The sequence below is a fragment of the Chionomys nivalis genome, chromosome 18 (genome assembly GCF_950005125.1).
Source record: "Chionomys nivalis chromosome 18, mChiNiv1.1, whole genome shotgun sequence".
NCBI lineage: Eukaryota > Metazoa > Chordata > Mammalia > Rodentia > Cricetidae > Chionomys > Chionomys nivalis.
In genome coordinates, this window is record NC_080103.1 from 40,181,361 (window position 1) to 40,196,285 (window position 14,925).

The following is a 14,925-nucleotide window of genomic DNA, read 5'->3' on the forward strand; positions in this document are numbered from 1 at the left end:
ATAGTTCTTCCTGTTTGTCCACATAGAGAACTCAAGCAAAATGCTGACTGATGTACGGGATCAAAAGTCTCTCAGTATTGGGCGGGCACAGTGGCACACAACTACAATTCTGGACTTAGGAGGCTCAATATTGAGCTTAAGTCTGGGATACCTAGTGAGATCCTGTCACCAAAACATAAAAGTATTATAGTACTGGCACTAAAAAATATATATGCTAAAGGCAGGTGTGGTAGTACATGCCTGTAATTCTCGCACTCAGAAAGCTGAGGCAGAAGGATCATCAAGTGTGAAAGCAACCTAGGCTACATAACAAGACCCTATCTCAAAACAAGCAACAAACAAGCAAACAAACAAAAACACAGCAACTCAAATAATTACCAACAGATGATGGCGAAACCAAATGCACTGTATCTAGCATAATCAACTACAGTTCAGTCAAAGAATTAGGTACTCACAACTGCCACAACGTGAACAAATCTGAAAAACACGCTCAAGACAAAGGCCAGACCAAAAAGGGCACATACATTACACAGTCCTATTTCAGTGAACTCCTAGAAGGGCAAATCTACAGAGTTGGGGTAGACTAGTCACTGTGGGCTGAGGGGAGAGTAAAAGGGGGAGCCACAGTTAATGAGTACAGGGTTCTCTGGGGTAACAAAAACTCTTCAGTCCTGTTTAGCTCAGCCACAGAGCTGGCCAGCAGGGGAAAGCCCGTACACCACTCTCTGGTGTTCACCACACCACTCTCCTGAGGACACAGCACTCTCTGGTGTTCACCACACCACTCTCCTGAGGACACAGCACTCTCTGGTGTTCACCACACCACTCTCCTGAGGACACAGCACTCTCTGGTGTTGGACATGAAAGGCAGAGAGCACATGAGATGATGCTCATGTCACCAGCTATGAAAGCAATGGGAATCAAGACATAGCACACTGTGGTTCCACCTTCACACCACCGAGGTAGTTAAATACCAAGAAGACTCATAAGAGCATTTTTTTGGTAAGGATACAGAAAAATTGGAAACTTCATGGAATTGTACAACAGTGTAGCCACTTTAAAAAAAAACAATATGGCAATTTCTAAAAATATAGTTACTATATGGCCAAGAAATGTCTTAAGATAAATGAAAATAAACTTTCAAAAAAAACCTTGCTGGCAAATGTTTATAGAAGCAAGGCTAGTTACAGCCAAAAGATGGAAAAACCCAAATGTCCACCAACTCAGAACTTAGGTCACCGTGGGTGACCTGACATCCTATGCTCACAGACGGTGATGGCCCAGGTGACACTGTGGGTGACCTGACATCCTATGCTCAGACAGTGCTGGCACAGGCGACACTGTGGGTGACCTGATATACTATGCTCAGAAAAGAAGTCAGCCACAAAAAACACAGCAATTGCCTGAGCTATATGTTTGAGAAAGGCAGAATGCGAAGTGACTGCTAGTTTCTATTCTGGGGTGATAAGAATGTTCTGGAACAGTGATGGGTAACAAAGTAAGAAAATAGTAAAACTTGCTGAACAGTAAATTTAAGTAATTTAATTTTATGGTATGAATTATATGCCAATAAAACTGCTATAAAATACTTCGGTTAAGGTAAAAGTAGGCAGGCAGATCTCTATGAGTTCAAGGCCAACCTGGTCTATGCAGTGAGTTCCAGGCCAGCCAAGGCTTATACTCAGACCCTGTCTCAAAACAAACACCAACAACAATCTATGGTATATTCTATGACCAAAAATGGTTTAACTGTAACTACTAAGAAATAATAATTCTTGCTGGACATGGTGTTGCAGGCCTCCCAGCACTCAGGAGACAGAGGGTGAATCTAAGCTAGTAGGTCTATACCAGTGGTTCTCAATCTCCCAAATGCACTTTTCATATTACATAATAATAATAACCCTTTAATACAGTTTCTCATGCTGTGGTGACCCCAACCATAAAATTATTTTTGGTGTTACTTCCTAACTGTAATTCTGCTACTGCTATGAATCATAATGTAAATATATGATATGCAGTATATCTGATGTGACCCCTATGGGGTTAGAGACCCACTGCACCACCACAGCCCGACTCAATTATTACTTTTATAGAAACAGTTGTTCTAATTTATTTAGTGATTTTAAGTCTGCTCATTTACTTTCAGAAGTCCAAGTCCTGTCACAGGATTGAAGCAGTGCCAGTTGTGACCACCGAGAGTCAGGAGCAGTCAGCACAGATGAACAGAGGATTAGTTAACCCATTCTAGTGCATTCAGTCCATCTCTGCCACCACCAGTTAGCACTGTACTGAACATGCACACATGCAAACACATATGAAACCTGTATGTTGACATTCTCAACACGCTGAAAGACATCTCCACATCTCCATGAATTCCCTACAACCCTAGAGAAAAACCATCTGAATAACCTTCACACTGTAACCCTTCAAACTATGGCTTATACTTGGCTTGTACTTTCACTTCTCAAGACTTCTGTACCATCCTATCTTCCCTCTGGCCTTACAATGTAGTTATACAAAACACCCACCAGTCAATACACCTCCTTTCCCCTTGTGTTCAAGGCCAGGACACTCTCGGCTGAGCAATCCTTCCCTTATGCCAGTAGAAAAGCACTTCCTTTTCAGGTAAGGCAACGCTTAAAATCCCAAACCACTGCCTTTTCCAGTTGTCCTGTGGTTATAAGTGCTGTCGCTCTACCCTAAGCATTTGGGGAGGAGAACAAAGATACAGACCTGACATTTCTTATCTAAAATACATGGGACCAGAAAGCTTTCAGTTTAAAAAATATTTTCTATATTTTCATATATTTATATTTTAAATATTTATATATAAAAGATGAGGTGTCTTTGAAAGCAAATCTAAACATAGAATCATTTATATTTCATGTGTACCTTAAACATGGGGTCAAAACGTAATCTTATCTATTTCTCATGCATCCAGGATTACCTGTGAGCTATCACGAGGAAAGCAGAGTCGTTTGCTTTTGCACCACTTCACGCTTCAGATTAGGGAAGTTCTACCTTGGCCATTTCAATGTGAAAGCTAATGTTAGATAAATGAACAGTTTTGATGGATTTTCTACCCCCTATAAACCCTAGGTAGCTCTAGGTTCCTCAGTCTCGTTATACCAGAAACGTAAGAAGGAGGCCAGGTGGGGGAAACGCCTATGAATGGCGTTCTTGAGAAGAACTTCCCCTCAGTCTATGCTGGTTTTGTCCCAGCTTTTGAAGAAGCTTTGCAAACCAAAGGAGGAAAAAAAAAAGGAGTTACAATCTGAGGAAGCAAAGGAAAGAGGAGGAGGCCAAATGAACATTTGCCTGCACTACACAGGGAGACCCTGCTCCACAAGAAATAAAAAGAGCACAGAATCTTTGAAACTGAGAAAAATGTAACAACACTGAAGCCTGAAGAAAAGGCCTAAGTTATCCTGTGGGATCAACAAAGACCAAGCTATTTCCTAGCATTGCTCAATTTTAAGTTAACTGTATAAACGGAATCTTTGCTTCCACACATCTTACACAAAACTTGCAGAAAAGTGAAAGGCAGACCCCATGTCCACCAGCTACTGGGTGAGAAAAGTGGCTATCCCACACCTCTGACCATTCTTTATTAGTAACCATAGGTTTTATACTAGCACCCCTCCAGGGCCAGAAGGGTTCACCTAGTCACAGACACATGAAAGGTGCACCAGTGAGAATCAAGGAATGTTCTCGTTCTCTTTCTACCTCCCCATGTCCAAACAGTGTTAGACCTAAAGGGAGGAAGACAGACATCAGAGCTCATCTGAGGGCTCTGCCACCAGCCAATCCGGAACAAGATGCCATCAAGGGGTCATCATAAAAATAAGTCCAACTCATCACTATAGAACCCCGAGAGTTTGAAAATATTAATGAACACTAAAGCAATGGGTAACAGCTGAATAAAGAACACGGTATTCAGGACTGGAGTGATGGCTCAGCCGCTAGAGTACTTGCTGAACAATGAGGGCCCGAGCTCAGATCTCAGCATCGACACAGCAAGCCAATGCAAGCCTGCATTTCCAGCTCCAAGAAATCCAAAGCACCTTCTGACCTCTGCCTGGACACAGACCCATGCATCAGCATGTGTGCACGCACAGAACCAAACACCAAAAATCAGTATATTTGCCCACCTCAAAAAATCTCTCTAAAGTACTTACTAACTTCAACAGGGAAAAGAGTGACTTCACAGAGTCCGTGTGGCAGATGCTCCGTGTTAACAGACATCACCAGGGGCACTGCCAACACTGCTGTAGAAATCTCTCCGAGCTGCATGCTCTAAACCAAGTGTGGCTATGAACATGCCATTCCAGCAGCTCAAGGTCAGCCTCGACTCTACAGAGAATGTGAGACCAACCTGGGCTACGAGATACTCTGCCTTAGTAAGTCACAACAGGGTCATCAGAACACTTCATAAAATAATGGGCCTGTGTGAATGGAGTTTCCAGACACAAGCCACAGCTGTGTTAAACAAGCTACGAGACTGACAGGTTTTAGAAAGCAGGAATGCTAGACTAAAAGCAGAACTGACTTTGAGCTGGCTGCTCCCTCCTGGGCATTTGTTTACTTCCCACCTCTGAGTGTGAGCTGACAGCCCAGTGACTTATCGAGCAAATCCTTCTGGCATGTAGAGACTCAGCCTCCACCAGTGCAACAAGAACATCAATCAGATTGCATCTGAGCCCCATAGCAGAGGCTCCCCACTGTGCCCTGTGTCCCATCTATCTGCTGTTTCCACCAATATATTTGAGAAACACCTTGATTCATGACTTCCTTTATTCAGCTACTATCAAAACTCCATGAAACCATTACCACATTGGAACATGGTGTTTAGGGAAACCCAACTCTGTGTTCTTAAGCCAGTAACTCAAACTGGGCGTGGAAAAAATTCTCTTATTTCCTATGAACCAAGTGTTTTGCATCAACAGCTATTGAAGACATATCAACTAAGTTCAATGAACTATTATGGACTGGACCCTGGGCCAGGAAAACAGTTCTAAAAAGTGAAATTGTGACAGTTACTAAGAACTGACCATGAACTATACACCAGCCATTACAGCACCAATGTTCAATTTTTGTAACCGTACTACCTTGGTGACCAGGCAAAATACACTTCAGTATTTGGTAGTAAAGTTCATGTCTGTGATTTACTTTCAGACAATAAAGGGAAAAATACATCAAGAATTATAAAGGTGGTTAATTTGGGCAAAACATATAAGGGAATATCTTTTAAACTTTAAAAATCTGAAATCATGTTAAAATAAAAAATAAAACATTTCTGAAAAATAAATGATGTTTTATATATTGAGGCTAATTTCTTCCTAACTGGAATCTCTTATTTTTATCCCCTTCAAAATAAAGATTTGAATAGTTTAAAACATATACACAGACCAGCCGCTTTCGGTTAGACAAATTGCAGGAAATCCTTCCATCAGTAATAAAGGCAGCAGGAAGAAAATCACACTCACACAAAATAACTTGAGCGAGCGTGGCTCACTCGTCTACTTTCCAAGTGTGGGTATTAGTGCAAGAACTGCACTGTCTCATTTTTAATAGTGTTCCACCTATCAAGAATAAAAAATAAAAAGAAGCAGGTGGTCACCACGCAACCATATACACTCTTTAGTGATGTAACATGAGCTGCTTTTCCAAGAGCAGGCAAATACTAAGGTGGCTCTTCCAAGCGCATGCTAAGAGAGCCCAAGGGGACCCAGATCCCAGAGAGCAGTATCTTATTTCTCTAGCACATTACAAAGTCCGTAATGATTTTGATTAGTCTGAAGAAGCATGCAAAGCAGAACATTATTCCTAAAGGGTGCTACAGCCATCAGCAGGGCTTCAGTCGGGCCTCATTCCTTTGCACATTGCTTGGGAAGACAGACATATCTAAAAGAAGAAAACATTCAACCAGCATCAAAGATGTGACCCAAACCGAGTCGTTCAATTTGCTCAATCTTCAAACATTTTCTAAAGGCTAAGATTGTAAAATAAAGGCAGTTAAACAGGCGAAGACGGAAACTGTGTAAAGCTAAAGCAGACCTGCTTCCTCATCCTCATCCTCCTCTTCCTCATCATCGGAAGCTGATGACAAGGGAGTTGGTGTGGAGCTAGCTTGATTATTAACATAGTCACCATACTGCATGCCTGTAAAGTGGAAAGCACAAACACAAGAGTCAAACCAACAGGAAAGTCAAGGAAATAAATCTTTACATTAAAAGTGAGAAAGAACTCTGACATTCCAAAGAACATTCCCAGCGTGCATATTAATATCAGCAGATTATTATCAAAACCAGAACCATTAAAAAAATCTATGCAAAGCAGTTTAGTAAAAGCAATTTTAATTGGAACTAACTGGTTCAAGCATGAAAAAAGTACCATATATTACACTGACTTTGGAACCCACAGTGGTGTTCTCAGAAAATAATTTTGAGTTCTATCTCCGTTTACCTTCTTCAGCCCTGGGGCTGTTGGGGTGCACGTCCTTTGAGAACACACACTCCTGGCAGAAAGTGATCATTTCTACCGAACTAAATTTGTATGGCTGCATCCTAAACACATTCAATACTAGGTTCCTTCTGTATGCTAATCCCACCTTGATGGCAGCTCAGTTGCCATAACGGAAAAGAATGACAGTTAAAAAACTGTACTGAGCACAGTTCTCTGCTCACTGGGGACACTGTGGCCTTAAGTTCACAATGACAGAGAAGTGATTTCATGTAATGCCCAGTCCTGGCGGTGTTACCCTACAGCCTACACGTGAGTGTGAAATAAGATCAGTATGTCTGAAGTCCACCAAGAAGGCAGATGGTGGGAAAGACATAACCTGGTGTGTCTGTAGGACCTCCTTTGTCATACAATTACTACATGTTATTACTTAATCTGATGAAATCAAGATGTGAAAATTAACATCCATAAAATTTTAAAGGAAAATACAACTAATCTAGCTTTAAAATGACAACACTTTAGAAATAGGAGTGAACACAGGCTAACAAGGAAAATCTTACAGCTCTATTCTGAGAAAGAAAAACTCCAGACACAGAGCTGGAATCTCCATGAATACTCAATACACTTGAAGCACTGGGGAGTGTCACCAATCACAGGTTCCCTGCCTCAGATGCTCTCACCATTATTTTCTGGGTGGTCTTTTTGGTTAATGTGGATACAGAGAACTCATCCTGAGAGTAAGAAGTGGCTGGTGACAAACACATCTGACTGAGGTTAGAGGTGGCTAAGGTTAATCTGAAACGCTTTCAACTTTCCACTAATAAAAAGAGAGTCATGGGAAATCTGCTAATTTTGCTGATTTGGGGGTTTATTTTACTCTTGTTTTTTTTTTTTTTCCAGCTGGTTTTACTCTGTAGTCCAGCCAGGTCTTGAACAGAGACGTACTCCACACGCCTCCGCTCCCTAAGTGATGAGATTACAGGTGTGAATTATCATACCTGGCCAGCTGGAACATTTAGTACAGTTAAAATAGCAGTTATCTTGAATTCATTTGAAAAGGTAAAACTCAAAATAAAATAGTTTCAGGCATTACATGACAAACAAACTGACACCTTCCGAATCCAGTGACAACGATCCTCTAACCACCTACTTAAAATGGAAATTCAGCTAATATTAGGCCATAAGTTAAATATACAACGAAGTTACAATTAAATAGAACAATAGCAAAAGGATTTTCACAGAAGAAATCCTTAAATTTAATGACTTACTTTACAATGTCACACTTCTTCAATGGGCTACTAGCAGTGTACACAATGTGTGTATAAAAGATGACACAAGACAAAGAAGATATTCTGTTTGTTGCCAGTAAAGCAAACAGTGAGAAAAGAACCATTCTTCATGACTGGATTAGTACGGCTGTTTGCTAATGCTACTCAAAAGAGCCACAATACAAAGCAACTTTATATACATATTATAAAATAAATATTTTCCTCTCCTCCAGATTTAAACAGATTTACTTCAATTAGAAAAGAATCCAAGGCCTAGTTGAGAGAATGAGATGGCTAAACAATGACAAAAATTCATATAACAATCATTTAATTCACTTAAACTAATATTTAAGTCAGAGAATAGTATTATGTATTGTAGACTTTAGAATACATTGGGGTTGTCCATTTACTATATTAACTAAACATCACATACCTTTCTCCTACCATGACTTTTAATGTGTTTAGAAATTAGCTTACCTGTGCTTGTTCAAGTAAGCTCCACTAAAAGCTTGGGAATATTAGTAGATAAAATGATAATAGCTTTGGAATAATATCACTCCACATTTAAAGGTCCTGTTTCAGATACATACAGTATATTTAGAATGCAACAAGCAGCTAGCTGTTCCATAGCCTACTCCAGCATCCAGGAATCGCACAGTGCTTCTATTGAAGCCTTCCCTCTGTAAGAGCTCCAACCCGTACACATGGGCAGGAGACTGGAACACCACCTCCTAGAGGTCATTCTGAAGCCCACGCGGAACCCTACGGAAAGTAACCCATCTTCTATTAGTGAACCGAGCTAGCCAAGACTTTCAGGCTGGGACTTTAGTAAAAGCAGGAGGCAGAGAGCACTCCTAGGGTCTGACACAGCGAAGAGCACGGCAGTCACCAGACTCCAGAATTTAGCAGGACCCTCCTCCAGCAGCAGTGCCAACAGGAACACTCAGGAATACACCAAGAAGTTAGATTTCTCTGGGGGTTCTCCTACTGAGCTCTCTCAGAAACCTCACTGTTCTGACAATGCCTGGACCTTTGCAGGCATATTTTGCTGTGGCATGTCTTCCCTATCTAACATGGAATACTGCTATTAAGGAAGTTGAAGAAAAACTCATTTGTTTCCTTTCCAGTGTGTCCAAATTAAATAAATCCTCTTTCCTTGCCAACTCCTATTTCCTAATTTCTTCTGGAATACAGGAAAATTAAAATTATGAACCCCGGGGTCAAATTTCACACCCTGCTTGCAAAATAAAATAAAACAAAATAAGCACACACCCTATCCTACCCCATTCATCCCCTGGTGTGGGGATGTAGCTGATGTGGAGCGCATGCCCAAGGTGCACCTAAGAGAGGTGATACCTCTCTTAATCCAAAACCACAATTGGATTAAATCACCTATTACTAAAGGTCTTCTGCAGAACACAACCTTTGGGACAGTTTAATGAAAGCTGTCTTTACTGTCTTTCACTGTTTCTGAAAACAAAACAAACAAAAACCTGAACTGGTCTCAAGGGAACAACCCCACACTGTGAAGGGCATTTTATTTTATTTTTTAATTCAAGAGTTTAACTTTGAGCAATTTTTTATCTTTCCTAAGATTATCTTCAAAGCACCCACATCAGAAGACTTCACAAGGACTCCCACGAAATACCAGCTTTATAAACACTCAAGTGCCTATTCCAATGATACTATTTTTCCACTCAGAGAAGAACCTTGCCAACAGCCTTTCCCTCCCCCCACTTAACAAAGGCCACAGTAACTTGACTTACCTACACTTCACTTTGAAATACTGCACTGAGGTATAAAACCTCTCTGTGTAACTACACAGAGAGTTTCCTCATTCCTTAAGGGACTAATGAAGGCACCCAGACTCAAGCCTTCCTTTTCTGAGGTACCTCAGGCACAGGCGAAGCGCGTTAGAAAGTCTCTGTCCCATCCTCTGAGGCGGCAGAGGTAAGGAGGTTAGTGGGTGTGCTTTTATCAGCCTGCACTATTGTAGAAGAACTATCCATTTCCTAAGTGTGCAGTGAGAGCAAAGCAAAAACAGAAAGGAGGACTCAACAGATGAGCAGCGCGACAGTGCAGAGAAACACTGGACTCTGCCAGAACTCGGGGGGGGGGGGGGTGGCAGAGGCAGCCGAATATTGAGTTTGAGTTCAAGGGCAGCCTGGGCTACACAATGAGTTCCAGGTCCATCAGGGTTACATAGTAAGCCCTTGTCTCAAACAAGCAAATAAGCAAAACACCTGGGACTTGGGGCTCAATTTAGGTTTAACCATGTACTAGTGGTTAGTGCTTAAGTTATTAACTGCTGTGCCCAGTAGCCTGGAGTCTGGGAAACCTGACTTGGGCGACGCAGGAATGAAGATACTACAGACACTGAAGAAATGACAGACACACATACAGAAAAGCTGAGATCAGGTGGGCTCTGCTCTCTCTGATGGAGAGCACTTACTAAGCGACCCTGACACTCAGCATGTTTATTGTGTACAGCACAAGGAAGAGGGGTTAGTCTTGGTGGGGTGTCTCTGTGAGGGAGCAGTCTCAGGTGTAAATATCCAGGAGGAAGCTGCAGTTGGGAGGAAGAAGCTGCAGTTGGGAGGAGGAGCTGCAGTTGGGAGGAGGAGCTGCAGTTGAGAGGAGGAAGCTGCAGTTGGGAGGAGGAGCTGCAGTTGGGAGGAGGAAGCTGCAGTTGAGGAGGAAGCTGCAGTTGATGCTTTCTGTACACACTGTCAACATTCGTGCTTGGATCAGGGGAAGGCTTTGGCCCCGAGCCTGACCCAGAAAAGGCTTTGCCATGTCCATGGATCTGAGGCACTGGGGTCCTTGACATGGCCATGCTCATGTCAAACAATACACATTCACTCAGGCCTTCCTCTGCTCCCTACATCTCCCCCTTTCTTATTTCTTAGATGTTCCCGATGACTCTCCACGCTTAGTCCAGAGGTGGTTCGCTGTAATGCTCAACACCAGACTGCAAGGATGAGAAGAGGAAGAACATAACAGCCGCTGTGTCCAATAAAAGCGAAAGAAATGTTCTAACAGGTTAAACAGACTGAAGCCTGAGGCTTGTTTTGTGATATTAGGAGAAAAACAATCTTACATAGCCTTCTGCATTCCTAGGGTGTGCTGACATAATTGGGCCAAATCCTCACTATCATTGTGGGTCCAAATCCCTGGGGGTAGGGCTCAGCTTATTCCCCATCATTGGCTGTCACTCTAAGGGACTGCTGTCACTCACACTCATGTTAGTAGTCATCTGTGCAACAGTAAATCTAAGGTTTGCAGCTCACCCCCAATAGTTGAAATGAGCCCACCGGGACTCCAATTGACTCCAGAAGGGTGTAATCAGATATGGAGGGTGTGACCACGCCACTAGCTGAAGAGCAGTGGCCTGGGGCTGCAGGTCCAGTAGGCTTTTCCCCTGACTGGACTTACCTGAATGGATATGATTACCAGACACATCAGAAATACAGCCGCCGGGTTATTTCCCAACCCCAGGCCTCGTGCTCCCTCCTCCGACATTTGCATCAGCCTTTTTATTTGACCCCATGTTGGTGGTGTGGCCCTCCTTGAAGTTTGTGCAGGAGGCCTCCTCCTTGGAGACCGCTCGACTGGCTTCAAGGGCCACACTTTGGGTTTCTCTGTGGGCTCCGGTCTCAGCCTCTTCACACCTGCAACCAGGAACTTCACTGCATCCACAGCTCTCTAGACGCCTTGAAGGTACCCAAAGTGGCTGTTCACACCTTCAGGGAAGACACAAGAATACCCTCTTCCCCACATTAGCACGGGGAACAGGCCAAACCTCTCTTCCTGTCACGACATGTTTCTATAGCACCTTAGGTTCTATTTCCCTTTCCTTTAGTGACCAGTGCCATTCTGTGACCGAAAGGCCATCTTCCACATGATTTAAAATTTAATGTAAATAAAGCCCCATCTAGAAAATTGGTAGGGGCAGAGAATTTCCCCTTTTTGTTTTCCTAATTGTTCCTTGAGTCATCTATGGGACCTTTCTCCATTAGCCTGTCCCTGAGGGTTGTAAGGAATGTCCGTGTTCTGAGCACAACACTTTTGTAATGCAGAAAAGTCATATGCAGGAGCACTGCCCATCTTGATTGCTGTGGATGGCCCATGACAGCAAGTGCAGCAAGGCATGTTGGTGACCTCCAAGAGTAAGCAGGATATAAACAACATGAGAAAAGCGAGCAACAGAAACATGCACAAACTGTACTCTCCCAAAGGAGTCACATGAAGAACATCCATCGGCCAGACACACTAGGACAACATTCCGTGGTCAATGCTGCCGTCACACGTGAAAGGACTGCGGGTGGGTGAACTGCTTAACTATTGACCTAGTCTGTTCTCAAAAATGGCAAATGCATTTTGTAAAGAGGAAGCATTTTGATGACACAGAGAATGATGACCATGGGTAGCAAGGCAGACGGCACAGCAACAGGGAAGCAGAGCGCGGATCCTGAGACCAAGGTGTCAGTCATGCATTAGCATCAGCCAATGGTCTGGGGAGAGCTGAATGTGACCAAATACGTCAAACATAGCAAGGACACTGACATGGAAACGAGAGTTTCAGGATCCTACAGAAAAGACGGGATAGATCTTGATCTGGAGCATGACCAATGTAGGCTTGCCCTACTCCTACTGCACAGGCGCACTGGCTGTAAATACTGACAGAAGGGAAGGCAATCCCATCCAAAACTATGCAGACTGCAGAGTTCAGCTCATGGAGTACATTGTGCATTACTTCAGAACCCAAGCAAGAGTATCAGGCAGCTATAATGTTGCTAGAAGTGTCTGTAAAGACAGTTCTAGCTAAAGCAAGGGGTGAAGATTGTATGACCTCAGGGAAATAACCCCAAGAGTGGGTGTAGAACACAATATCTTGGTTGGTGGGAGATGGAATCAAGTTGAACAAGTAATTAATTAGCCAAAGAGCACTGCCAGGCAGTGGATTGCTGCCAGAGCCAGTGTTGTTGATCTCCTGAATATGGAACGGCATTTACTTCTGGCTCTTCCAGAAGTAAATTCCTATAGTGTGAGTCCCTTTGCCACCTACTCATAGCAAATTCAAAACCCTGGATGATAAGTAATGCCCTAAATCCAATTATTTCAAAATTCTCTGCAGTTGCCAGAGTGCTCCACTAGGGGTCATGAGTGATTTCAGGATTGCTAGTGAAAGAGGCGTGGCTGGGACCCATTTATGTACCTGGACACAGCCCCTTTCATACAGCTAGAGCCACCCCAGCCTGAAAAGTAATACGGCACTGAGAAGAGGGATCAGTGTCCCCTTCTAAATTTTGGAAAACCAGAGAAAGTTCTTGAGTAGTAAGTTTAAGTACAAGTCTGAGCCAATTACATCTGCCAACTATTCTTGAAAATTAAGAGTTTTGAGAAAATCCTTGCGAGCTTCTGGCTTTTGAGGGCATATAGCATGTTGCTCTATAATTTTACCTAGGTACTGGAATGGAGATGCCTTCGTAATCTTTTCTGGAGAAACAGGTTGAAAGGTCTCTTTTAGTTTCCAACAAAGTTCACTGTCCATACAGAAGAACCAGAAGGCTGATTAGAATATCACCATCCAGTGCACAATCTAAGCCTTAGCCTTTCATCAGTAAATTCCTAACACACAGTAGGGCCGCTTTCACACCCTGGGCAAGGGCTACGACAGACTATGATTGGGCAGGAGAGGGGAAAAGCAAAATCCGAGAGAGTCAAGATGTAGCCAAATGATGAAAAACAACCTTTGAAGTCAACTACAATGAAATAAAGATGTGAGGGAGAGTAACAGGTGGCGGTGACCCACTGCCTGCATGACTCTTTATAGTTCCTGTAAATTATAAATCCTAACAGCCTCTATGGATCGGATTTCTTTCTTAAGGTAAGATTGGTGTTCGGAATTAGGAAACTGGTCTATGTGCCCAATAACTACCCTATAACGGCTTCTCCATCAAAGTAGTAGAGGCAACCCCTACCTCCCGTGAGTGGCCACTGATCCACCCAGTGAGCTTTCTCTGATGGCCAAGTGATCTGGGAGGCCAACTTCCCTCAGACATTCCGTGTTGCACTGACCAAGGCTGCTAGTAAAAACCAGCAGTCATGCGACACCCCACTCCCAATCTTTACATCACCCCAAGGATTTATGGGAGTAGTTGCTACTTGTATTCTACCTGAATCCCATAGAGGACTAAGTCCTGGTGTATTATCTAACAATAGCAAGGCTTTGCCCATTTGGCTCAAATATGTCAGCCTCATAAAATTATAAGCATCTTGGGCAGGGCTATTGCCTTCAGCACCATGATGACCTCCAGTATCCTGGCATCTGACCACAGTGAACTTTGTAACGGTGTCCAAGCCTTTCAGATTCCCTGTAGGCTGGCTGTGGTTGGCTGAAGTGGCTATGCCGGAGGCCCATGTGTCATTCCACAACCACGGGCACATCTGCCCTGGTATCAATAAGTTCAAGAAAAGCTTTACCAATTAAGTTTGGCCTCATTTCTGAGTGATTGTCTGTTATTCTTTGTACTCAGTAACATGGTTTGAAGACCCAAAACCTCCGTCCTTATGGGACTAAGCCATGAGCACTAATATTGGGGAAATTCTGTACTTGAGCAATTTTTAACTTGGGTGTATTGTATACTAAACCAAGTTTGATATAACTTAACTAGAACCTTAATTACCCAGGCACAATCTTCATCTATTTCCCCTGGGTGAATCTCCAGTCCCTGCAGACTCTGGCTACTTTTGCCTAAAATAAGTCCTACTATGCCTGCTGAGTTGGATCCATTCCATGTTAGGGGCCAGTCTAAGTCAGGTGGTGAAATTAAGGTTCAACCTCCCCCGCCCCGCACTGCCTGAGGCTGCCTAATAGAGTTGATCAGTGGTCCATTTTGGTAGCTGATGGTCATTGGTTTGCCCTACCAATGCATGGGGACTCTCGGGGTGATAGTGCTGAGTGTTTGAAGGGGTAGCAGCCATTCCCAGGCTCTCTCAAGGTTGCTGATGAATACCCATTTGTGAACAGCATTTGTTAGCCCAATGGATTCCTCTCTGCATAAACCTGGGAGGCCATGCAGACCATGGGAGATGTTGGATACAGGGACATGGCTTATTTTTTTTTTTTTAATTTGAAATCTATGTGGCTGCAAGCACATGTAGAATGTTCAGTTTTTCCAAATGTGTAAGA

At 43.1% G+C, this 14,925-nt stretch overlaps 1 protein-coding gene across 3 annotated transcripts in view; it reads right to left on the reverse strand.

Annotated features, from left to right (window-relative positions):
* The window catches only part of Sec24b (SEC24 homolog B, COPII coat complex component), a 65,161-nt gene that overhangs the window by 26,270 nt on the left and 23,966 nt on the right, over positions 1-14,925 (reverse strand). For 2 of the 3 annotated variants that reach the window (XM_057792972.1, XM_057792973.1), the window contains one exon: positions 6,058-6,162. The exons of the other annotated variant lie outside the window; for it this stretch is intronic. In XM_057792972.1, the coding sequence (XP_057648955.1) occupies positions 6,058-6,162 (105 nt within the window). The remainder of the gene's footprint in view (positions 1-6,057; positions 6,163-14,925) is intronic. 3 annotated transcript variants of the gene reach the window in all.